This window comes from Polypterus senegalus, chromosome 5 (assembly GCF_016835505.1).
Source record: "Polypterus senegalus isolate Bchr_013 chromosome 5, ASM1683550v1, whole genome shotgun sequence".
NCBI lineage: Eukaryota > Metazoa > Chordata > Cladistia > Polypteriformes > Polypteridae > Polypterus > Polypterus senegalus.
Window position 1 is genome coordinate 1,253,908 of NC_053158.1, and position 26,801 is coordinate 1,280,708.

Genomic DNA, 26,801 nt, shown 5'->3' on the forward strand with positions numbered 1-26,801 from the left:
TACAGGAGCTGAACCCTGGCCATGCCTGGCGGGGGATCCTGTGGATTTTCACAGCAAAGGAATGAAAAGGAAGCTCAAATGTAAACTAAAGTAGGCCGCCTGGCGATGTGCGAGAATGCCTGGCGATGTGCGAGAATGGCCGCCCACCTTTGCGCTTTTCTACAGACGGAGAGCGACGACGGGCACGGCGCTGCTAAAGCAAAGCCAATGGCGTTTCGTTCATTTTTTTATTTAACGAGAGATTTCGGATTTTCCTTTCACTGCCGTAACTTGAGCGCAGCCGCCGGGTGTAGTCAGAGCGTTCTGATGGAGTACGCGGGCCGCTTTACAGTTCAGCCACTAGGTGGCAACATTTCACTTGCGAATACCGTCCGCGTGCTCTTTAAGGGGTTTGTTCGCTTGTGTTGTTCTCCTTATCAGACATCTGAGATGCGTAGCTTCACGCGGTTGCTCATGATAGTAAAGGCGCTATATATTGAGCGCGTGAGTTTTTATGAAGGTGGCGCAGAGTGCTGGGCTGGAATGCCATGTCGGGTCGTTAATCATATAGAGTTGATGTCTCTCAACGTCTACTGGGGTTTCGCTCCCACAATCCTATATAATTGCAGGTCACCTGAAATGAATTAACGATTCCGAATCGGCCCCGTGTGCGTGTGCGGACCCCACGTCGGTCTGACGCCCTCTGCTGGCCGGACTTTCATTTACCGCGTCTGAGAATGTTAACGTTATCATGAAATGCGGTCAAATCCGCAATATCAACCTGTTTAAAATTATCTTGTGAAGTACTTGTATCCAGCGTCTCAATGTGAAAGACACTGCATGCTGTTCAGCAGCCCATAACTGCTTTGTAAAGGGCTTCAGAGGTTTAAAACCTGAAATAAAGAGGGCCTTTCAACGTGCCATATCACGAAGAAGTGCAGCAAAATGAGCCTTTTGATTCATCTCCAGTGTTAGTGTTAGACCTTACCGAAGAAGGGGCCCGAGTCACCTGGAAAAAGTACAAGGGATCATTTTAATTTACTTCTCACTGCCTCCATGAATGGCTGACACGATACGTCACACAACTGCCACAAAGTGTCATAAAATGATGAGCGTTGGGGAACAGCTTAGCTATGTGACAGCTTGCGCGATGGCCTCCTCTCAGATTTCTTACGTGCTTAGGGATGCTGAACAGCGGCGGGTGACTAAGAGTTTACCGGATTGCTTTTTAAGTTGGCTTTAATAAATAAAGGCTGGTGGTCAAGTGTGATGTGATGGGGGCCGTGATGGAATGGACGTAAACAACGCAACGGGTTTAATGAAAGCCATTGTGTTTGAACTTACTGTGTAAGGTGCTATAGAAACGAAAGTCGGCTTTTTACAGCGCTTAACGGTCACTACTTTAACTGTGCGGCTTTGAAAAGGCGTGAAAAATACGCCGAGATGAATACTGAGCAGATCCGAAGTAGTGCTTATTAGGAAAGGCGCTATGAATTGAAGAATTAACGATAGTGAGTGATAGCGGTTACCTTTAAGAAATACGATTCAGTATTTGCTTCTTTTTTACAGAGCACTTTATATTGGTACTCATTTTAAGGACCCAATCTATGGGCGGGCAGTGTGGCATACTGGTTGAGACTTTGGACTTCAAGCCCTGAGGGTGTGGGCTCAAGTTCTGACACTGTGGGACCCTGAGGAAGTCACTTCACCTGCCTGTGCTGCAACTGGAAAAACAAAAGAAATGCAACCGATTGTAATTCAGATAATGTACGTTGCCTCGGATGAAGGCGTTCAGAAAATCTATCTGTCGTATAATACCTTATTGATTTGTCTGAGTTATATACTACCTTTCACATCTATCTATACATTATATAGTGCCTTTCACATCTCTGTCTGTCATATAGAGCTTCTCAATTTTATTATATAGTGTCTTTCACATCTATCTATAAATTATATAGTGCCTTTCACATTTCTGTCATATAGTGCTTCTCAATTTACTTATATAGTGCCTTCACATCTATCTATTATTTAGTGTTTTTCATATCTATCTACCTGAGTTATATAATGCCTTTCACATCTCTATCTGTCATATAGTGCTTTTAAAGTCTATTATATCGTGCATCTATATATCATATAGTGCCATTCATCTATCTAGCTATCTATCTATCTATATATCTATCATATAGTGCCTTTCACTCTATCTATCTATCTTATAGTGCCTTTCACTCTATATATCTATTTATCATATAGTGCCTTTCACTCTATCTATCTCGATCTATCTATCTATCATATAGTGCCTTTCACTCTATCTATCTATCATATAGTGCCTTTCACCATCTATCTATCTATCTATCTATCTATTCTATAGTGTCTTTCATATCTATCTATCTATCTTATAGTGCCTTTCATATCTATCTATCTATCTATTATATAGTGCCTTTCATTTCTATCTATCTATCATATAGTGCCTTTCATATCTATCTATCTATCTATTATATAGTGCCTTTCATTTCTATCTATCTATCTATCATATAGTGCCTTTCACATCTATCTATCTATCTATCTATCTATCTATCTATCTATCTATCTATCTATCTATCTATCTATCTATCTATCTATCTGTGTTATATAGTGCCTTTCACCAGTCTACTATGTAGTACCCTTCATATCTGCCTTTCCTCTTTTGCATTTACCTTCCAATAACGACCGAGTGATGAATTTGTTAGACTCATCTGATGTTCATATTTGATGATTCAAAAATCAATGACTGTCACTCTTTTCCTTTTGTATGGAGGAACACAAAACCCAATGTCATTCCAGTTTGTATTACTCTTATTATTCTTATTATTATTATTGTATTCCATATACGTATGAATTTGGCTCATTAAGGGGCTACTAAAAGCCTGGGCCAGTCGACAGCAGCACAAGTTCAGGAGCCACAGGAGCCTCGGGGTCCGCACTGAGAGTGAAGGCACAGGAGGGGTGGCAGGGGCCACCAGGGGTACACAGATGGCATCAGGATCCAAACATGAGAGCCAAAAAGCGCAGCCTTCCTGCACGCCGTGTGTTTCCTAACCTGCACTTATTATTTTGAAGACACATAAAAACACAAACGTAAATAAATGAGGACGGGACGGCTGCTCTTGGGTTTGTGAAATGTCATTTTATACCCCAGAAAGAAAGCACATAAGCTGAGATATTTTACAAAGCAGATGTTGATTAATGTGTGCGATTTTTGTAACGCTGCTGTTATACGATGTCCCATTATGGAGAGCAGCATGTTAAAGAAATCATTAATATTTCAGAATTTTACCTGCATTGTACACAACACATCCAAGGCACAACAAAGAATAAATTCCACGTAAGGTTCAGTCAGCCCCTCTGGATGTGACCCGTGCGGGGCGGTGGGCTCTGAAGCCGGGCGTGTGGCCGTTTCACAGAAGGCTTTGCAGGCGGCTGCTCGTGTTGCCCCATAATTCTGCTTTTCTTGATTGTCTTGTAAAAACGTTAACATGTCCACGGATTGTCCCTTTGTTTAGAAAGTCGCGTGTTCGTTTTGCTCAATGTTGGCCACCAGGACTTTTGTGTCTTGCGTCCCGAGGGAAGTCTCCGAGTTAAAGTACAGAGTGTTGTCGAAGTTGGTCTCGTTTATCACTGGTAAGCGCCGCCGTTTGTAAACGAGGAAGGCCGCCAGGCCCGCTGCTGTCAGAATGAGGATCAGCACGCCCACCACGATGCCCGAGTAACTGTGTGAAGGCTTCTCTCCGGGCTTCTGAGCTGAAAGGCAAAACGACGACACAAGACTTCAATATGTCACTTAGGACTGGCGACAAAGTCGAAATGGAGTTTGGGACGGCAGGGAATGGACACAGTGGGAGAAGCCAAGCGACCCATTAAAGGAAAACTCCACCGAAAAATGATCTTTTGTACCCGTCACTTACCTCTTTTGGAGAACGGAGAAAACGAAGCAGGGCTGACGTCATGGACATCAATGGGCGTTAAGACTGCACAACAGCAAACCGTATCAAAATGTCCACGATAGGAAAATCTGACATTACAGGTCGCCACGTGTGAATTCGTCCAGTCGAATTCTCACAATGTGAAGGTGCGAAAGAACTTACGCGTGTCCAGTCCTTGACGTCTCACATGAATCCACTCCGTTGTTTTATAAAAAAACAAATAACGGTTATTTTCCACGTTCTATATTTCTGCAGTCGAATGAAACTCGAGACAGACATGCGTAAGTTCCTGCTGTAGCCACGCGTTGTTTCGCACCTTCATTAGTAAGAAAACCGTACGATTCCACTGCCTTATCAATCCTTCACTTCCTCGTTCCCATAACTCCCGCTACCCAGCAGCCCTTCTTGAAGTAAGAACTGAATAATTATCTCGCCCTGTTCTTAATGGCGTGTTTATCCTGATATTAACACCGGGTCTTACATTCATTTTTGCAGTAGGGCTTATTTTCAGGGGATATCTTATATTTATTCATGTCCAATAATATACATTTATCCAAATACCGTCTTCTGGAATATCGTCATAACTCTCCACATTCAAACCCTGAACTTCTTGCTACTCCAACCGCTTTTAGGACCCTCCAGGTTCGATGTTTGATGAACGGTTCCGACATACGGACGCATTCCTGCTGCTTTGATATTCAAGTGTCGCGTATTCCCCAAAGTAATGACACGACACCTTTTAAAAGTCTCACATGCCATCTTCTGTGTCGTCTTTTTTTTTTTGTACCTTCACAATACCAATACAATTGCTGTCCCTATCTGGAAAGAGAAGAAGGATCGCCTGGATTGTGGTAACTGCAGGGGGATACCACTGCACTCAGTGCCGGGTTAGGCCCTCACTAGGGTCGTCCTCAATAGGATCCGTGATCACCTGCTCACCTACCAGTGACCGGAACAGCCTGGTGTAACATCTAAGAAGTCTACCATCGACCACATCCTGGCACTGAGGGTTCTCATGGAGTGCAAACGTGAATATCGGCAGAGTTTCTTTGCAGCCTTTGTCGATTTTCGCAAAGCGTTTGACTCAGTTGATCGAGCTGTGGGACATCCTGAGGGGTTGCTGGATATCATGGCCGGCCTGTACACTGGTACTGGGAGTGCCATGAAGAGTGGAGACAGGACCTCTGTGTTTTTCCCAGTTGATTCTGAGGGTCTTTCAGTGGTGTGTTCGGCTCCTACTCTCTTCAATGATCACATGGACTGTGTGTTGGGCAAGGGGGGCATCTGTTGGTGAAGAGAGACTCATGGATCTTGACTTTGCTGTCGATGCTGTGATCTTCACGGAGTCAATGGAGGCTCTGATCGGAGGTCTCGAGAGTCTGAGTGAGGGGTCTGAGGGTCTGGGCTTGTGAACGTCCTGATAAAAACCAAAGAGCCAGGCCTTTAATGACCTCTTGGGTACGACCGTCAGCAGTGTGTCTGTCTGGGGGGAGAGTACTGACCTTGTTGAGAGGTTTACTGACCTCGGCAGTGACATTCATGTGATTCTGGTGACTCTTCCTATGAAGTCAGTAGACGGACTGGGAGAGCATGAGGGGTCATGAGGTCACCTTAAAGGGGTGTGTGGCGCTCCTGATATCTGCAAGAGGACGAAGGTCCAAGTCTTTAGAGTCCTGGTGCTTCCTGTTTGTGAGACATGGATACTATGCAGTGACCTGAGATGAAGACTGGACTCCTTCAGTACTGTGTCCCTTCCCAAAATCCTTGGGTACCGTTGGTTTGACTTTGTGTTGTTCATGGAGTCCCAAATGAGGCACATGACCTGCATTGTGAGGGAGCGTCAGTTACGACACTACGGCCATGTGGTGCCATTACCCGAGGGTGATCCGGCTCATAGGATCCTCATTGTTGGGGACCAGCCCAAGGGGTCGCCCACGTAACACCTGGCTGTGGCAGATAGAGGATCATTCCTGGAGGGTGGGACTGGGCCGCGTGTCTGACTGTGGGGTTGCCAACCGGGATCCCGAGTTGTTCTGTCGTGTAGTGGGTGTAGCAACGTGCTGTACCAGTGCAGGCTCCCCAACTTGACTTGACTTGATAATACCATCAGAATGTACGGCAGCGTATTTGTGCCACAGAGAAAAATAAGTAAGGACGTAATGAAAATGTCTATTTTGTGATTAAAGTGGAAATTTCAGCTGTAACCTCGAAATGTCCTCTTTAATCCCGAAGTTTACTTTATCATTAAAGCAGACCGTCGTAAACGTCATCTTAAAACCGACCCAGTTGTTAAATCGCTATGCGCTTCTGGAGCTTCCTACTGACCTGACAGTAGTGGTAAGCAGCGATAGATCACCACACAGAGCACATGACATTTCTGATAGTCCAGCTCTCTGCACATTTAGAATTCTTAGATTTCTACTTGATGTCACTTTCATGATGAAACGCATTAAAGTCTGTATCTTACATTTTACAGATACGTCGTTAAGTTCATTTAAATAATGAATACTGTTAATAGTTACACATATGGGGTGGCACGGTGGCAGAGCGGTGGCGCTGCTGTCTTACAGTATGGAGTCCCGTCCCTTGTGATTCCTGCCTGGAGTTTGCATGTTTTTCTGGTGGGTTTCCACAGTGCTTCACGAGATCTCTTGTTGTGTTATTAATCATTAATAACAACTCTAAACTTGGACATCTTCGGGCCGAGGGTTTATCCTTTTACCACCCCTGAATGAGTGCAGTGGACTGTGTGGTGTCTGTATGGTAGGGCAGATTAACAGGGGCACCACGAGCTGGGTCAAAGGTGGCAAAACAAAGGACCACCTATTTAGATGGGGCCTCACAACAAGTGCTGAATGTCCCCGTGGTGAGCCCACCCAAACCATGGACCGCATTCTCCATGAATGTTCCCGAGGCCCTACATGTACCGATGAAGACCTTAAGGATCCCATTGACGCCACTCTTACCAGGATACGGCAGTGGCGTGATAAGATATGATGGTGAATCATTAATAAGACACAAGTGTCCCGTCATGGTGTAGGCAGGGTGTCAAGTCCAGCTAATGTAAATTTGTATTTTGTGTGTTATTGTACTGTTTCAGCAGATATCAGAATCTGAATCCAAATCTTATTTATTGGCCAAGTCAGCACACTTACAAGGACCTTGACTCTGGATTTTCAATGCCAGTGTAGTCACAAGACAGACATGCACACCACTGATCTTATTCTGTAGATTGTGTTATTATCTTTCTTGTCATTATGTGGCCTGTTTATTGATTAATGTGTTTAGCTATATGCCCTGTCCCCTTTAAGTGGAGCTTCAGGGGACACTTATGTTGAGATTATCGTCAACATGTTAACGTTATTCTTGTAGTTTCTTTTGTTGTTAAAGTAGAACGTCGTAAACTTCATCTTAAAATCAATGTTCAATTTACTAGGTATTCTCAAACCCCATCATAACTAATGTAGCACATTAAATGTTTCATATTACGTGTTCTCCGACCCAGATGTTAATCGCTATGCGCTTCTATCTATATATTTATATTTTATATATATCTGTCTATTCATATATACATCTAATATATATATAGGCAGTCCACAGGTTGGGTACGAGACAGAGACTGTAGGTTTGTACTTAAGTTGAATTTGTATGTAAGTCGGAACAGGTCCATTATTTTAATAAATGCTATTGTTGACCGACTGTAACCAAGTGCTCTGTCAGTGAGTGATGGAGTTTCACGTCTCTCTGACCTTTTTATTATTTCTACTTTATTTTCAATGGTGATGGCTTTTCTCTTCTTTCCTGTATCAGCAGCACTTGCATCAGATTTGTATTTCAGAGACATTGTTGAAGGGTGAAGAAGACAAAAGGTTAAGATGAGCTCTTCTGTACAGCACTGTCCACCCTATCACAGCAGGGAGGCACCCGTCGTCAACACGGCTGATGTATAGGGTGGTCCAGATTTAATTTTGTAATTTTCATTACGCTATAACTTATTCAGTTTATTACACAGAAAATCACCCAAAAAATCCCAGATCATCGAGAAGAGTGCGAACGGACGACATGAAGATTCGTCTTTGCGCCGAACTGGAATTGTCCCCACATAAATCAAAGTCATCCAGACGATCTGGATCTGAATGATTAGATCTGGACCACCCTGTACTGACAAGAGACAACTTCCTGCTATGTGCGTAACAGTACAGACAGGCTTGCTATTGAGAATGGAAGGGGGCAGCGAGGCTCCTCACAGTCACCTCCACTACAGTATGCTGCCTGCAGCGTCCGCTGCACCACCGACCCCATTCAACACGCAGCCATCCGAGGCACACTACAGTGCTACCCCCTGCCACCCCGTTCACCCTCAGTGGCCTCCATTCAGCCACAACCGGGTCAGCGCTTGCAGCATTACCAGCTGCGCACCGAGAACGAACGGGCAGCTGTGTGTGGGCAGGCAGTGAAACCGCCGCCGGGAGCCGCCCGAGGGACACTACACTGCGCGGGCAGCAAAATGGCCCCCCTCCAGCCACCACTTGCAGCGTCCCCAGGCCGAAGATGACGGAGCGGCACTGACTGAGGCGCATGCGTCGCAGCTGCGGCCTCGTTCGTATGTTGTAGGTCGGATGTCCGTGACCTGGGGACTACCTGTATATCCTTATATATAATTTGATACTATCCGTATGTATGGTGTTCGCAGCCATACCTCCAGCAGCCACAAGAGCAGCGGCCGCGGGAAGGATGCGTAGGAAACAAAGTCTCACGACTGACGCGGAACGTAGACTTGCTAATGCGACCACACGAACACAACGAGCACAACAAACGGATGAGCAGCATACGGCTACAAATGCTAACGCTGAAAGAAATCGTGCAGATCGGACACAAAGGACAGATGAAGAACATGCTCTGCAGAATGCTACTAACGCTGACAGACATCATGCCAGCCGTGCACGAGCGACTGAAGAAGCTCGAGCAGCTGCAAATACAGCACGGGTTGAAAGAAATCGCGCAGCCCGTGCCTTGTGCCAGCCAAAAAGGTCTGTTTTAACCACAACTCAGTGCCATGATAACAAAATCGTTTCAAGGACTTAACAAAACAAATCATTCTTTGCAGAGAAAGTATGGATTTCTCAAACGTTGAATTTGTAGCCCGATTCGATTGGAATCCCAGTCGCTAGTAATTATATATATATATATATATATATTGTGCCTCCTCCAGATATGCTTTGTATATATATATATATCCTGGTTATGTTGGGGCCAGGGTACAGGGCTTGACGGAAGCCCAGCCATGTTAGGGACCGGTGGCCAGCCCTGTAGGGCCAGGCCGGCACCCGGTGCCTGTAGAAGTCTGGAGCCCAGCACTTCCGCCACACCAGGAAGTGCTGAGGGGAAGAAGACAGTGGACACCCGAAGGGCTTCCGAGTGCGCAGCCGGCACTTCCGCCACAATGGGGTGTGGCTAGGACTGATTGCCGGGAAGCAGCTGGAGCCCATCCGGGTTCCCATTTAAGGGGTCGCCTCCCTCCAGTCAGAAGCGAGAGTCGGGTGGAAGTGGACGGAGCTGAGAGAGAGGACGGGAGGCGGCCAGGAGGAAGGCATTGGACTTGTGAGGCCTGGACAGTTGGGGGAATCGGTGCAAGAGGCACTGGGGTTTGAGCGCAGATTTGTAAATATTGTAAATAAACAAGTGTGTGGTGGAACCAACGATGTCTGTCTGCCTGTGTCCGGGTTCAAGTTCACAATATATATATATATACAGTATACAATATACAGTTCTGTACTGAATTTCATTACCCAGCCTCGAGCTCCCACACGCAATACTGAAAATCAGGCCCGTGTCCCAACCAGTTGCATTGGGTCCCGTGGAAGTGCAGGCCACTACTTCAAATCTCAACTTGGTGTTATTTTGGAAGAGCTTGTTGGGCTAAGTGGCCTGTTCTCATTCACAATCAGCACGTGTTTAGGAGAGACAAGAGAGGCTTGTCTTGGCTTGTCTGTCCGTTGTCTTGTGTTCGTCACACAACGTCAAAATGGAAACTGGAGGAGAAGGGGGGTAACTAAACATGGCCTACCTGGCCCCAAAGTCTTCAGGCAGCACATTATGTGGCTGTCAGGATGCAGTAAGTAAGTGCAAGTTACTTTGGAAATTTTGAAAGTGTGCTGAGAAATTAATGGAGAAGTCGTGTAATCTGACATCCTCAAGATACGGCAACTGCAGGCATTAAGTGTGACAGGCTGTACAAGTAAAAATCAAGTCGTGTGCTGCTGGTTTACCTGATAAAAAAACAGAACATTTCGCGGTGGAGAATTCCTTTAAGAGCTTGAAAACAATAGTAATTAACAACCCACATGCTGTCCACCGTATGGCTCTGCCGTGATGCCACAAACACCACAGGTCTGATCCACTCATCCGTCCACGATGCCCACCAGTTTGGCTTCTCTTTTCTAAGCACAGGATGTCCATTTTATTTTTGCTTCACTTTTAAGCACTGACCCCCCAGCTCTGCCCTCGAGGTGTCGCGTCCCACTTTAGACTGAAAGGTGAAATCGTTCAAACCCAGTGGCACTTACCTTCTGGCTTCTGGGGCTTCACTGTCTGTTCAATGGCTGTAAAAGAGGCAAAGTGAAAACAAGTCAGTGTGAGACGCCTGTCATCGGTGGGCAGTTTGGGTCAACAGTATTGTCACCTTTGCATATTAAGATCAGTCACGTCATGATGTAATCATCGGTCCAGTTGTCATAGACAGAATTATACACAGACATATATATTTTTGTTTTAATGATTCATGTTTTTGGATGTTCAAAACTTAAGTCTGTTCTTGCCGTGATTTCATTTCGATGAAGTCATTCATTTTTGAATGTATCTTTTTGTTTTGCAGCAACACCAGTTTATATTTCATTAGGAGGCTTTTCATGGCACCTGCAGGGCTGGCGGCCATCAGGTGACATCTGGTGGCTGTGACATGTGACTCTCAGCCTGCCGGCATTAAAGGTCAGCCGTGTGTACAGAAATTGTGGAAAAGAAAAGAAAAGTTTTTTCCTTCGATTGTGTCAGGGGAGCAAATGAGAACTTACTTTACATTTTGGGTGGTGGTGGAGCTCAGCTAAGAGGCCAAGTGTGAAGAAGCGTGTTGACGGATGAAGGCCTACGCCTGCGCGCGCAGTTACTCGCTAATGCACATGTTATGTGTTAAGGGACTGTTACGGTTTTAGGGACATTTTTATTTTGTGTTATTTTCATGTTGCATTAGACATCAGAATCTGCGACCTTACACTCATTTCTAACCTTTAACCAGCTCTCGTATATCAGGGCCTGTCCTTTCTAAGAAGTCTGATTTATTTCTGTTTCCTCAATTTATTTTTCGGTTCGATTCGTAACCACGCAGCATTCTCGGCTCACGAGACTCAATAAGAAAGACTTTTGCTGTTGACCGCTTGGCTTGTCCACTGGGAACATCAGGTCGGCTCAGGTGAGGCGACTCCTGCACCTCCAGCACCCGAGGGGCTGCGGCCACCGACGCCTTCTTGATTTTCATGCACAGACCGGAGGAGGAGACCCACAACGACTTGAGATGGCACTTCTGACTTTTGTCTGGAGGTCCCACCAGATCCACCCCAGAACTACTTAAAGAACGATGATGCTTGTGAACCTGCATCTGAGGGTGACGTCTCTGAATGAGGCTACGGGTACAATGACATGCAGTTATCACATGGGGTCAGAGTTCAGGATCCGCTTCCGCTTTGATTTTTGTTTTTGTAACTACGGACAGATAAAAGACGGAGCTGGCATATTTATTTCATATTGAATTGAATTCATTCTTTGAGCCTTGTCCCCAAGATGGTGTCACACATGTGCGCATGGGGGGGCAGCTAAAGGGTTAAAAAAAGGAGGGTAATTCCATGGCGGACCAGTGCAGTAACCAGAGTTGAGACCCGAAGTTTTCATAACAGTTTTAATCGCCCTAACTTTTTTAATACCGTAATAAAATTTATTCCTAGATTTTTTGCTGCCAATACACCGTTACAAGTTTTATTCTACCTACTTAACATTTATCGACATTTATCTAACTCTATATTTATTTTTCTAGTATCAGAATGTAGTTTAAGTTAATTTGTTTTGGGTTCTATTGATCCATCCATTATCCAACCCGCTATATCCTAACTACAGGGTCACGGGGGTCTACTGGAGCCAATCCCAGCCAACACAGGGCACAAGGCAGGAAACAAACCCCGGAAAGGGTGCCAGCCCACCGCAGGGCACACCCACACACCAAGCACACACTAGGGACAATTTAGGATCGCCAGTCCACCTGACCTGCATGTCTTTGGACTGTGGAAGGAAACACGGGGAGAACATGCAGACTCTAACAGGAAGCGAACCCAGAAGGGTCTCCTAACTGCGAGCCAGCAGCGCTACCACGGCGCCAACGTGCAGCCCTTACAGCTAAGTTACACTGTTAATTATGATTCCATTTTAAAATAGTTTGTGTGTTTAATGTTGCTTTTGGTAACAGGAGTGTTTTATCAAAGTTTAAAGGGGAGGCCGCTTCTCACCGATGCTGCCTGCTGTGTGAGTCCGGGGTGTGCTGAAGTTGAGTAAACCAGCTTTGCTTTCAATAGATGTATTGTTCATATTTTCGATTCTTGTTTTCTTTTTTTTCACATCTTCGCGTCCCCTTTTTTGTTACTTCGCCCCCGAACTGCCACTGAAACCCTTTCTCTCGGCAGACCATTTAAGGGAAATGCAGCCCGGGCCCCTATGACATCACTTCCGGGTCCGTCCACCGATGACCTCACTTCCTCTGCCCAACTTTTCGTCTCCTATAACTCAGTTCTATCTTGAACTCACTGCTTTTCCCTGAACCCAACTTTCATCGTACGGGGTGGTTACCCCAAACGTTTTTTTTTGTGGCGTTTGTCCTTTCTTTTGACAACGGCCATTTGTGTTGCTTATCTGCCACTTACTTTTTGCTGTTTTACAGATGTATCCTCTGTACGAATTGCAGTTCATGTTGTTCCACTTGCCACTGCCTGAGAAAATCTCCACGCATTCTTCTTTGTGCCTGGAGGGCTCCCCGCTGTCCCAGTTTACGTAATCTACTACGCTGTTGTCGATCCACAGCCAAGAGCCTGGAAAGAGACAGACAGCATCAGTAACCTGCAGTGTGGCCTTCAGTGCTTGAATTGGGAGCCTTTGGAGCTCAATGAGTGCCAGTCGGTCGAGCAGCAGGAGTCCAATTACCGTCGATGTTCTTGTACATTCCTATCCAGAAGGACTTTGCCTTGTCATGCAAGATCTCAATGCTTTTTTCAACGAACGTCGCCTCCATTGGATCTTCAACGCTGAGTAAGTTGCCGCCTGTTAAAAGAACACAATGCCGACATGTCACATCCTCCAGCCCGTGTACATCTAGGGGTCCTTAGACAACCATTAACTGCTGCAAGAGATGGCCGGGTTTATGTTAAGTGTTGCCGAAAGGCACTTGTTTAAGTTTCTAGAGAAATATCAGGGAACTAAAAAGGATTACCCGACGGGTGTCCCAAATATTTGTCATTTGTTCTGGCTCTGTGCTTGGCCAGCTCACAGGGTCATAAAGTGAGTCTGAAAGAATTCCACCAGTGATGGATGGCCGGGACGTCCCTGAGATGGGGCAACTTTTTTAGGACACTGCCTCCCCAAAGACGCTACATGGCAGCATCCCTGGACTTCAGCAGTGCCCCAGATTCCTGCAGGGCATCATGGGACATGGAGTTTGGCAACACACCCTTGCTGGGTACCGTGGGTGCCATCGGGGACGCTTAGGGAAGATGGTGGGAGCCTGGAAGTACTTGTGGATCGCGAGGATGGAAACTTATGGCTAAGACAATGCTGGAGTGGCTTGTTGACAACCCTCTGAGTGTCCATGAGTGGCCCAGCCAAAGTCCGTAGACCCCCATAGAAGGTGTGGGGAGAGACATGAAGATGGCAGTTCACGGACACTTCCCATCCAATTTAGGATCGACCAGGAAGAATGAGATCAACTTCCTAAACCAGGTGTGCAAAGCTTATCAAGAAGACATGGAGTTGGAATTGCTACCACTGGGTCTTCTTCCATGTGCTGAATGGTGGGTCTCAATGCTTAGATACTGTAAGGGAGAGATTTCAGTTTTTAATACATTTGCAAAGCTTTCTGAAAACACGTTCTCAATTTGTCATTTCGAGTGTTGGAGAGTAGACTGATGGGCAAAACAGTCATATCTATCAGTTTAAAGTGACGTCGACAACACAATAAATTGTGCAGATAGTGAAGGGCTCTGAAGACTTTCTGAATCCACTGCAAGGAGCAAACAGGTCACGCCAGTCGTGTTTCACGTCACCTCCATACAAACCTACATTCTGTCCACCCAGGACCTGTGATGGATGACAGGAGTCTTTAAGTGCCTCTCAGATAACACCAATGGCACCTAAAGACGTTAAGCCCCATTCCAGTCCAAAAAGGTTAAGACTGTCAGGAGTTTTGAGTTTTTCCCCCTGGTATCCCAACACTTCTTCAGTCCTCTTTATGAGTTCCGTTCACATCCTTCAAACATAAAATCTAAAAGAATGCAAAGAAAAGAGGAAAAGGTCCTACCGCTACGTAAGCACTCCACCGACGCATGGGCCCAGTTCTCTATAGAGGAGGACTGAAATAAATAGCAATGACCACGGAAGGGAACCCACACTTTCTTCTTCTTTGGATCTGGACATTTTCCGGGAAGTTGTGCTGGTTCAGTTGGAGCAATTTCTGGATTTGGAAAAAACAAATTAAATAATTCATTGCATTTATATAGCGCTTTTCTCACGACTCAAAGCACTCAGCACTTGCAGATTAAGGGCCCAACAGAGCAGAGTCCTTATTGGCATTTACGGGATTCGAACCAGCAACCTTCCGATTGCCAGTGCAGATCCCTAACCTCCGAGCCAATGATTTTAACACTTATCCATTTATGAGGGGGGTCTCCAAGACCCCCAGTTGCAGATTTTCAAATTCTTTCCCTTTCAAGGTAATACAACGGCCATGAAATTGTCTGACTTTTCATTTTGTTTGTCTTGAAAAATGTGCCAAAATCCGCTTCTCACTAGCTTAGTGCAAATAAGTGCTACAGTAGCACAAAGTAGTTGGGGGTCTCCGAGACCCCCACCATTCATGGAAACGTTACCATTTTTGTGCGTTTTGCTTCATTTTATATTTGCTATTTAAATTTGTATTTTTTTGCTTCGCTTCTCCGAGGTCGGGTTTATATTTGAATTTTCTATTTAAATTTGTATTTTCTTTGGTTTCATCCATCCATCCATCCTCTTCCGCTTCTCCGAGGTGGCTGGTGTGTAGTTTGCTGAGGGGTCATGTGTTTGTGAACAACGGGTCAACGCAGCTTGAGCAGAGATGCCCAGACTTGCTGTGTCCTCTCCCGCCACTTCTTGTATACTCAGCAAAAAAAGGCAAACGAATCCTCTGACTTTCAACTGTTACTTTTACTTTCAGTAAACTTAACCGTTGAAAATTGTAAATATTTGTATGAACACTAAAAGAGTCAACACCATAAGACATAAACTGGATTTCAAAATGTTTCACAATGTGTCCCTGAATGAAGGAAGCCCTGGAGGCAGATGACCCAAATCCAAAGTACGGATCAGTCAGTACTGGGCATTAGAGAGGTGTGGCCACCAGCTGCTTGAAGTACTGCAGTGCATCTCCTCCTCATGGACTGGACCAGATTTGTTTCAAATAGTAAATAACATCAGTCACCACTTGACTGGATCCTTCCAGTTGAGATGTTACCCCACTCTTCCACCAAGGCACCTGCAAGTTCCTGGACATTTCTGGGGGAATGGCCTAGCCCTCATTCACCCCTCGAGAGGCTTACTAATCCAACAGGTCCCAGTAGACGATTGGGAGCTCAATGGGATTGAGATCCGGGCTCTTCCGCTATCCAGTGAGCGAGGATGATCAGCTGTCCTTCCTGTCTCCCTGTAGCAGCATTGTGTCTTAGGCCTTTACCCTCTCAGATGCATTGATGGGACATGGCCACATCAGCAGTCCTCATGCCTCCCTGCAGCAGGTCCCGAGTTGTTTTGTTAATGCAACTTGACTTCACGCATATGGAGATGAGCAGGGACTCCCTGAGATGTTGAGTGAGAGATTCTGCATCTTTCTTTGGGTGTTTTTTTCACAGTCTCTTTAGTGTCCTGAAGATAGTGAAAGAAATGTTTAGAACTGTGACCTTAAATGGCTACTTTCTGTAAGCTGTTAAGGTCTTCCAAACGCTACATAAATTCCACAGGTGCATGTTAATTCATTGATTAGGGTTAATTGAACATGCATGGAAAACATTGTTTAAACCTTTACAATGAAGATCTGTAAAGTTATTTGGATTTTGAAAACATTATTGTTGAAATACACAGTCCTGAAAATTTTGTCATTAAAGGAACATCATAAACTTCATCTTTTTGCTGAGTATAGATCTTCCGGGTGGGCAGAGGAAGAATCTTCAAGGCTCTTCCCAGGCCAGCCAGGAGACATAGTCTCCTCCAGTGTGTCCTGAGTCGTTATTAAACATGAGTTTCACTTGATGGGCCTCCTCCCTAGGCTTGTTTGATGTGCCCAGAACACCTCACCCGGGAGGCGCTCATGACACCAGGAGGCATCTTGATCAGATGCCCGAGCCACCTCATCTGACTCCACTTGATGCGTTTAAAGAGGAGCAGCAGTGAAGAATATAGATTATTTAAATGAAGTTAAAGTTTTATCTGCTCTACACTGAGATTTTCTTAGTCCTGTCTGTAGTGAGACGTTGCTAAGTACAACAGTTCTACAAGGAGTGTAGTTTGCTGACGAGCAAGTCCAGTGGACGTGTTTATGAACAACGGGTCAACGACCAACAAAGAAATTCAATGCAAGTGAAGTTATGGTATTTGGAATACCTGGCTGTTAATTACAATAATGAAGGAGTTGTCGGATTTCAGTACCATTGCTTTGACGCTGGGTGCCGCCGTGCAAAACCGGCGGAGAACAGACAACTCAAATGAAGAGGACAATGATGATGGGAGTTTATACATGAGGCCCCAGATCTCTGTGTCAAGTGATGAGGAAACAAAAATTGATGATGGAGACGCAGCAAATGTAGCTAGCAAGCACCCAAAACCTCTGACCATTAATTCAGTTAGACTGCTGCCACATGTGCACAGTTCATGAAAGAGGAAACGGGGGAAAAAAGGCCATGAGACACTCATCTTTGCAAGTCAGTGAGTGGATTTAAATAAATTTAACCAAACTTTACTTAGGCTGTGCCCTGCGGTGGGCTGGCACCCTGCCCGGGGTTTGATTCCTTCCTGCCTTGCGCCCTGTGTTGGCTGGGATTGGCTCCAGCAGACCCTCATGACCCTGTAGTTAGGATATAGCGGGTTGGATAATCAATGGACGGATTACTTAGGCCTCACCAACTTACATATTCTGCATGTTGACATTTGATTTCCTTTTAAAATGCTGTGGAGATAATAAAATGTGAAACAGTAAAGAAAAGGACAGTCCACTTCCTGCATGTCTCTAAGAGGGCTCCATAGCTGTAACGGCACGAACAGGAAAAATGGCATAAAAATTGGAAGTAATTACAATGGAGGGGTTTTTCTTGTAACTGAACGAGGGAAGATGAACAGAGCCAAGAAGATGAAGTCTAAGCTGATAAGGACCTTCTTAATTTTCACTCTACTGTAGGGTTGCCGGGCGTCACTTATATATATATATGTCCCCTATGTGATCATTTTGTCCCCTGTCCCATATTTAGTTCATTTTCAAATTCCGTATGGTACTTAGTTGTAACTTTATAAGTAATTATACTTTCTTTTCTCAGATTCTCTTGATGAAAATGACCCAAAATGTAACGAGGAAACTTGGGTGCGGTGAGCGAAGAGCAAGGCGAGCGGATCCATCAGGATGTCAAAGAAATGGCAAGGAGGTACGAACAAATGTTAGCCTGATTGCTGACTACTGCTGGGGGCTGCCAGTCAGAAACTGTGGACAGAAAAACATAAAAGGAGAAGTTCTGAAGGACAGCGAAAACGCCTTTGAGTTTTTTAATACGGTTTTATACTATTTTTCAATTTTTACTGATTCTATTTTGGATGTTTGTCTAATTTACAACGGAGACTATTCATAAAACTTGAAAGGAATAAGTCATGTAAATGAAGTCTGAATAAATTCTTACCTGTGATTGGATCATTTTTTTGTAGATTTTTTACTTGCCATTTGTGGGTAACCCTTACATGATGGGGAAAAAAATGGATGTTATTTTTGAATTCAGTGCCCCAAACAACATAAGAAGCAGCTGAAATGTTGAAAACAATTTTCAAGTGATTGAACTTTGCAGGCCTGTGACCTCCAGCTGTCACAAGGGCTTGCATTTGCTTTTATTTTCGCATTGATTTGGCTCATTTTGTGTGTGTGTTTCAGGGGCGCGGTGAAGACATGAAATTGAGGCCACTATCCGAGGATTGTATAACGAGGACACTGCCCTCCCCTAACAGCACTTGTCACAGGAATTCAAAACAAATTTACCTTCACAAGTTTGGACAATCGAGGACCTTGAGGGGTAAATGGGACTCGGACAGGCAACACTGATGTCTGTTTGCTTACTGTTTAAAACTGTTTTTGGTTATTTATTAAACAATGTCTTAGCCAAAAAATACATGGGTTTTGGACATACTGTATTGGGTCTACAACCAGCTGAATGCCAGGTAGATTATGTGACATTTTTAATGGACCCTTTCAGATTGTTTGCTGTTGTTCATCGTTTGTCCCTGCTGACCTCAATTGTCACCTGCTGTGTGAGAAACTCTGCGATCTCCGTTCTCCATAATAACGTGAGATTGAACATTTTTCTCAGCCATCACTACAAACAGCACAGGGTAAGTAAAAGATAAAATATATTGTGATCGCTTCTGCTGCAGGGGGACGCAGCCGTCCTTCAGAAACCCCCTCTTAAACAGTTTTTCAATGGGAGACAAACACGCTCTTACAGTTCCTCTTTGCAGGATCAGCTGCAGGCTTACTGGGGCTTCAAACATTTAAAAGACCGAGCCGTGGCGATCCTGAGGTCTCACTCTTCTATCTCCCTTGCCCCAGATTCCCTCTGCTCTGGTTGCTGCTTCCGAGCCACTGTACTTTCTTGTAGACTTTGGGTTCTTTTGACCAGGAGTCGAGGCCAATGCGTCTAGTTTGACAGCTCTTCCTTGTCTGGCTGGATAGCCTCTGAAAGAGACTTGTGTTTGTATCTGCCTGGACAGCAATAAAGTTTCTACTCCTTGGAAATCCTCCTGATCTCTCCTGTGCAACTTTGTGACCCAAGCCTGACACATGGTATCAGAAGTGGGGTGTTGCTAAGATGGATCCTCAATATGTTCCCCTTTTCCGGACCTGGAGGATTCCCGTGTCCTGAGGTGAGGAGAAATGTATTATGAGGTGAAGTCGGACAGATGCTTGACTTGGGAGTTATTCACAAAAGTAAAAGCGACAGATGTGGCCCAATTGTTTTGGTCCCAAAACCCGATGGTTCAATTCAGTTCTACTCCTTGGAAATCCTCCTGTACTCTCCTGGGTTACTTTGTGACCCAAGCCTGACAAGATTTTATTTTTGGGTAGAAATTTATTTCAACTGAGGTGAACTTGATGCAAAATACGTGTATCTGCAGATGTAATAACAATAACCCATAATGTTCATGGAGCGAAAAACCATGGCGCTAGTGATGATGTCCCTCTCCTTTAGATCCAAAACACTGGAACCTGCTGTCTCTAACCAAGTCTTGCCCTTCCTCTTATAGTACAAACAGTTTGATCCTAATCATTCAGGCTTCCAGAAGGGCCATTCCTCCAAGACGGCTCAACTCTTTGTTTTTGACTTATTAGGGCTGGCTAGAGCTACCAAAATGTCATCTGTCCTCATCCTTCCGGATCTCTCTTCTCTGTCTTTAACAAGGTCAGCCATCAGATCATCTTAACCGACATCTCTGGCCTTAGCATCACTGAGACTGCAGTCAGATTGTCTGAATTCTACCTCCTGAGCAGATCCAGCCATGTGCCTACACAAGGAGAGATGTCAAGAGTGCAATAAACAAGAATGGTGATGCCTCAAGGACTAGTGTTGGGTCCTCACCATCTTCACACTTCTACCCATCATCTAGTCTCATGGTTTCTCATATTAGTGCTTTGCCAACAATATGTGGCTATACCTGTCATTGCCTCGAGAGGACTACATGGTCTCAGCGAGAATCTTTCTATTTCTCACTGAAATTATAACCTGGGTAAAGGAACACCATCTCCAGTGTAACCTGGCAGAGACAGACTTCCTTGTTATCCCAGCTCATCCACCTATATAATTAACACCTGTCAAGTCAGTACCCATCCTTGAGGTGGTGACTGATGAGCAGATGTCCTTCACTGACCCACATTACAACAGCCTCTTCATCTTGCAGTATCTACTCTGTACACAGGAAGCAGAGGGTGATGGTGTGAGGAACCTCATCAGAACTGGCCGATGTTAAGAGTGGTGACCAGCAGGGGTCAGTGCTGGGGCTGCTGCTATTTTTAATAAATATAAATGATTTATATAGGAATATAAGGAACAAGTTGGTTAAGTTTGCAGATGATACCAAGATAGGTGGATTAGCAGATAATTTGGAATCTGTTATATCATCACAGAGGGACTTGGACAGCAGACAGGCTTGGGCAGATTTGTGGCAGATGAAATGTAATGTCAGTAAATGTAAAGAATTACACATAGGAAGTAAAAAGGTGAGGTTTGAATACACAATGGGGGTTGGAAGATCGAGAGTCCACCTTATGAGAAGGATTTAGGAGTCATAGTGGACTCTAAGCTATCGACTTTCCGACAGTGTTGAGAAGCTATTAAGAAGGCTAACAGAATGTCAGGTTATATAGCGCCTTGATGTGTGGAGTACACGTCACAGGAGGTTCTGCTCAGGCTTTATATAGGCCTCATCTGGAGTCCTGGGTGAAGTTTTAGACTCCATAAAGACATAACAGCACAAGAGAAGGTCCAGAGAAGAGCAACTAGGCTGATTCAGGGCTACAGGGGACGAGTTATGAGGAAAGATTAAAAGAGCTGAGCCTTTACAGGAGATGAAGAGGAGACCTGAGTGAAGTGTTTAAAAAGATGAAGTGAATCAGTCCAGTAGATCGAGACGGTGACTTTAAAATGAGTTCATCAAGAACACGGGGACACAGTTGGAAACTTGTTAGGGGAAAATTTCACACAAGCATCAGGAACGTTTTCTTTACACAAAGAACAATAGACAATTGGAATAAGCGACCAAGTAGTGTGGTAGACAGTAAGACTTTAGTGACTTTCAAAACTCAATTGGATGTTTTTTTGGAAGAAATAAGTGGAGAGGGCTGGCGAGCTTTGTTGGGCTGAGTGGCCTGTGTTCATCCAGATTGTTCTAATATTCTCATAACTTCTGCAGGATCCAACCAAATCTGATCGAGTTGGCACCATAACACCTGATCCAGATGTTGGTCATTTTACATGTGGGCTACCAGCATGTGTTACAAAGCCACTTCAGATGGTTCACAATGCAGTGGCATGTCTGGTGTTCAAATTCTAAAGCTCCAGAAACACCCCAAAGAAGTGTACAACCTTGAAAATTGAGATAGAGAAATGATAAAAGAACTCATTCACAACATAACCCCCCCCAGTCGACAGCGGGATTCTGAACACGTCCATCTGGTTTCAAAGAAAATTTCACGTGGAACTGAGAGAAGATATATGGTGCGTGAAGGATACCAAACCAGACCCTGGAACAATTCACAGGGCCAGAGCCCATCCAATGCACCGGGTATTACAGGACCACCAGAATGGACCGCACTTCATACTCCTCAGAGCCATGTGCAGTCACCACATGGGGAAGATTAACAGAGTGAACCGGTCACAACCAGTTGGGTGAACCTTAAAATGAGAGGGCTAAAAGAGACCCTCTGAGAGCTTCCTGCTTGTGCTCACCTCTCTATCTATCCTCGGTGTATTACTGCATAAGGCGGGCAAGCCGAAGATGAACAGGTGGGAGACGTTGCCAAGGCCAGGTGAGGAGTGCGGCACATTCACGTTCTGCGTTTTATTAAAAACATCACAGCATGGACAACGAGATTTGCACGCTGTGGCTCTAGACAGATACGGTTACCTTTGGTCTGTTTGCACACTGAAAAGTAAGTGTTGTTGCACGTGGCAGTTTTCCAGCCTCCAGTCACGTCCATGTACACACAGGCAAGGTTGTTGTTGGGCTCATCTGGGGCCCAGTTTGAAAAGTGCATTCTCCAGTTGTCTATCCATTTGAAAAAACCACCAGTCTGAAAAGGCAAAAAGAAAAACCAAAATGTCAGCTATTTGCATCGATAAGCAGTCGCCTACAACACATCGCTTCTTGTACTGCGCAGCACCTCATTTTGAAACAAAATGCCCGTTCTTTACTATCGGCCTCATTTTTTAAGTGTGGATGAGTGCAGAACTCGGGATTTGGATTTCATTTGGCAGGTAACGCCAGGCGCAGTCTACAAGATGTTGAACTCTGTACCATGACGTCACTCACGCGTGCTGTGTGATGATCAACTAGCAGACTGAGCGAAAACAAAGGCTGGATCAGCAAAGGTTTGATTTAATTTATTATTAAAGGACAAGTCTGGTAACCCAGCCACAGGGCATGCACAAACCAGTGTGTTTCTTCGTGCCGGTCCCAAGCCCGGATAAATGGGGACGGTTACGTCAGGAAGGGCATCCGGTGTTAAATTTTGCCAAATCAACATTCGGACAACAATAAAAATGGAAAGGCCGTTGGTCCAGATGACATACCTGTGGAATCATGGAGGTGTTTAGGAGAGATGGAGTTTTTAATGGAAAGTGAGAGGATGCCTGAGGAGTGGAGAAGAAGTGGACTGGTGGGCCGATATTTAAGAATAAGGGGGATGTGCAGGACTGCAGTAACTACAGGGGGATAAAACTGATGAGCCACAGCATGAATTTATGGGAAAGAGTAGTGGAATCTCGGCTAAGAAGTGAGGTGAGGATTAGTGAGCAGCAGGATGGTTTCATGCAAAGAAAGAGCACCACAGACGAGATGTTTGCTCTGAGGATGTTGATGGAGAAGTTTAGAGAAGGTCAGAAGGAGTTGCATTGTGTCTTTGTGGACCTGAAGAAAGCAAATGACAGGGTGACTGAGAGGAGTTGTGGTATTGTATGAGGAAGTCGGGAGTGGCAGAGAAGTATGTAAAAGTAGTACAGGATATGAACGAGGGGAGTGTGACAAGTGTGAGGTCTGCGGTAGGAGTGACGGAGGTGGGATTACATCAGGGATTGGCTCTGAGCCCTTTCTTATTTGCAATGCTGATGGACAGGCTGACAGACGAGATTAGACAGGAGTCCCCGTGGACTGTGATGTCTGCTGATGACATTGTGATCTGTAGTGAGATTAGTGAGCAGGTTAAGGAGACCCTGGAAAGGTGGTGATATGAGAGGAGAGGAATGAAGGTCAGTAGGACCACCAAGACAGAATACATGTGTGTGAATGAGAGGGAGGTCAGTGGAATGGTGAGGATGAGGGAGTAGAGTTGGTGAAGGTGGAGGAGTTTAAATACTTGGGATCAACAGTACAGAGATTGTAGGATTGTGGAAGAGAGGAGAAGAAGAGAGTGCAGGCAGAGTGGAGTGGGTGGAGAAGAGTGTCAGGAGTGATTGGTGACAGACGGGTATCAGCAAGAGTGACAGGGAAGGTCTACAGGACGGTAGTGAGACCAGCTGTGTTATATGGGCTGGAGACGGTGGCACAGGAGACAGAACTGGAGGTGGCAGAGTTAAAGAGGTGAAGATTAGCATTAGGTGTGACAAGGAAGGACAGGATTAGAAATGAGGACATTAGAGGGTCAGCTCAGGTTGGATGGTTGGGAGACAAAGTCAGAGAGGTGAGATTGTGTTGGTTTGGAGAGACGCTGGGTATGTTGGGAGAAGGATGCTAAAGATAGAGCCACCAGGTAAGAGGAGAAGAGGAAGGCCTGAGAGAAAGTTTATGGATGTGGTGAGAGAGGACATGCAGGTGATGGGGGTGACAGAACAAGATGACGAGGACAGAAAGATATGGAAGAAGATGATCCGCTGTGGCAACCCCTTAAGGGAGCAGCCGAAAGAAGAAGAAGAAGATTATAGGACAAGTTTGGCATTTTTCTGGTCAAAGTCACTTCTTCTATAAGTCGATGTCGATGAAAACGCTGCTCGAGCTTCCTTGTCTCTGGGCTTTAATATCCAGGGGGTGGACTCAAAAGTGGTGATGTCAGAATGGCCCCGCCTCCTGTGGCTCCGCACACAAAGATCATGGAGCATACGGAGAGCTCACACTTAACAAGTTGTAATCCAAATGTGAAGTGAAAAATAATCGTTCAAAACAACAATGGAGCATAAAACAGACTGTTAAAGAACAGCTACAGGTTGGCGGCTGTCAGTTTAATCATGAGGGCTGCGATGTAGAGAGTGATTTGTGATTTCACTGATCTACACATTCATTTGGAAAATCAGGCACATTTGGAGAGGAGTTGACTAGCTTCCCAACTTTTCTAAACAGGCTTCCAAAGATTAGAAGCGATGTAATAGTTGAGTTGGTAATAGCCACGTACCATGTTACTGTTGAGGCCAATCCATAATGGCTCCTTGTACTTGTCCGCGTAAAGCAGAAGAAAATTTGTGACCAGTGGATCGAGGATGCTAGCCAGATCAGCATCTTCTGCTTTACACTGCCTCCGAGCTTCGTCCCATTTCATTTTTTGAGTTATTATTTTATATGAGCTGGATCCAAATTTGATGAATCCTTTGGGTGCAGATGTTGTTGGCGGATTAGGTAAATTCACATCTGCAAATAAAAACAAAAAGACACATTTTACAGTTTACTGTTTCAGTTATTGACATCAACGGCCAATTCAAAGACGCGTTGCTCGGTGACGTTGACCGAAATTACGGACTGACAGAAGGCTCCCAGTGTGTCCCCAGCACGTTGTACAGTTGAGACCCAAAATTTCCTTTGACCTCAGCTTGTCATTATGGGTTACTGAGTGTAAATTGACAGGCCAAAATGGCAAATGTATCCATTCGAAATGAAAGCTGCAACACAGTAATTTGTGCATGAAGATGTCTGAAAAAAGCACAAAGACAACAAACACATCAATAAAAAATATGTCAAGGTCAGCATACATTACATTGGGGAAAATATGGAAATTCTCTGAACGGGCCTCAACATTTAACACGCTAACATACTGAATGGACAACATGCCGGACATTAGCAGGTGAACTGCCAAGATATAATGAGATGGCGGTGTGATATAGCGGGTTTATGGCTCTAAACCGATGGACCGTTTTAAAATAAATATTCGCCACACTTGAGGCTTAAAGAGGGGCGGCGTGGTCCTGGGTGTGATGCCGTGTGGGCGTTTCACCTTGAGATTAATAAAGTATCTATCTATCTATCCATTATATAGTGCCTTTCACATCTATTATCTATATATTTATTATATAGTGCCTTTCATATCTATCTATCTATCTATTATATAGTGCCTTTCATATCTATCTATTATATAGTGCCTTTCATATCTATCTAGCTGCTAATCATAGCATCACACCTGTGCCACGTCCCCACATACAAAAGGAGAAGAGCGAGTGTGAAATGGAACGAAAAGGTTGAGAGGTGAAAAGGGAGCTGGAGGGAGGTCTCGATGAGGACAATCCGGCCACCTAGAGGAGAAAGGCAGCACAGGCAGGGGAGCATAGGCTGTGACATTCTAGGGACTGGTTGGCCCCATTGAACAATGGAGTGGAGTGGGCTGAGCATGGCTGATGACCCCCCCAGGGATCTGAGGTACGACTGCGGGTGCGTGAAGGATGACGGGAGGAGTGCCCACCTTGGACGGTCCGACTGCACTGTGAGGAGGCAACAAAGATGGCGGGGTCGGGGGATGACGTTCGCAGCTGCTGAGTCTCAGCTGATTGTGTCAGTTATGGGTGAGCTGGGGACACGAAGAAGGAGGTTGGCTGAGATCTGAAGGAGCCAGCGACTGTATTTTCCAATGATATATTTATTGTGTTTTTATTCCCCATTATCCACTTGTGTTTATGGATTATTTATTGATCGATGTGTTTGATGTGCTGCACCGTTGACCCTGTTTTTGGTTTTGTTTTGATTCTTTTTTTAATAAAAGCACCAAACACTTTTTACACTTTTTACACCATCCCCTTACTCTGTGTGATTTGTCCTCATTGCACAGCTCATCTGGTTACTTTACCGATGGTGTTGGGTTCAAGAGGCTCCCAAAAATTGGAAGAAGGAGCATGGAGCAGGACCTGCACCATCACCGGCAGACCATGAGGGCAAGGTGAAGAGAGATAAGTAGATAAACGGCGCCTGTCACTGTCAGAACTGTCAAACCACAAGATAAAAATCAGAAGTCGAAACAAAAAGTGGGCAAGTGGGCTCATGAGTGGCTTCTCACCAGACAATCTGCCATAAATGTCTGACTGATGGAGTGCTGCTGAGATGGCTGTCCTTCTAAAAGGTTCTCCCCTCCCAGCAGGGGACTCTTCTGAAGTGTCCATTGGGTTCTCAATGCCCTCCCTGACCAAAGCCTTTATTGCCTGGTTACTCAGTATGGCCAGACGGCCCATTCTAGGAAGAGTGCAGACGGTTCAAAATGTCTTCCATTTCACAATTCTTGAGGACACTGAGCTTTAGAAATGGTTTGATCCCACTGTGTTGGACTACATGCAGTGTGAATTGTGGGACCTTCCATACTGCAGGTACACATGTGCCACT

The 26,801-nt window shown here is 45.1% G+C and overlaps 1 protein-coding gene across 1 annotated transcript in view; it reads right to left on the minus strand.

Moving 5' to 3' along the window:
- Positions 1 to 3,122: 3,122 nt before the first annotated feature.
- mrc1a (mannose receptor, C type 1a) overlaps positions 3,123 to 26,801 on the minus strand; it is a 137,661-nt gene continuing 113,982 nt past the window's right edge. Inside the window, exons 24-30 of the mRNA XM_039754266.1 lie at positions 24,619 to 24,851; positions 22,143 to 22,308; positions 14,545 to 14,697; positions 13,176 to 13,292; positions 12,899 to 13,063; positions 10,505 to 10,540; positions 3,123 to 3,756 (exon numbers count right to left, since the gene is read on the minus strand). Of these exons, the coding sequence (XP_039610200.1) occupies positions 3,515 to 3,756; positions 10,505 to 10,540; positions 12,899 to 13,063; positions 13,176 to 13,292; positions 14,545 to 14,697; positions 22,143 to 22,308; positions 24,619 to 24,851 (1,112 nt within the window). The 3' untranslated portion in view covers positions 3,123 to 3,514. The remainder of the gene's footprint in view (positions 3,757 to 10,504; positions 10,541 to 12,898; positions 13,064 to 13,175; positions 13,293 to 14,544; positions 14,698 to 22,142; positions 22,309 to 24,618; positions 24,852 to 26,801) is intronic.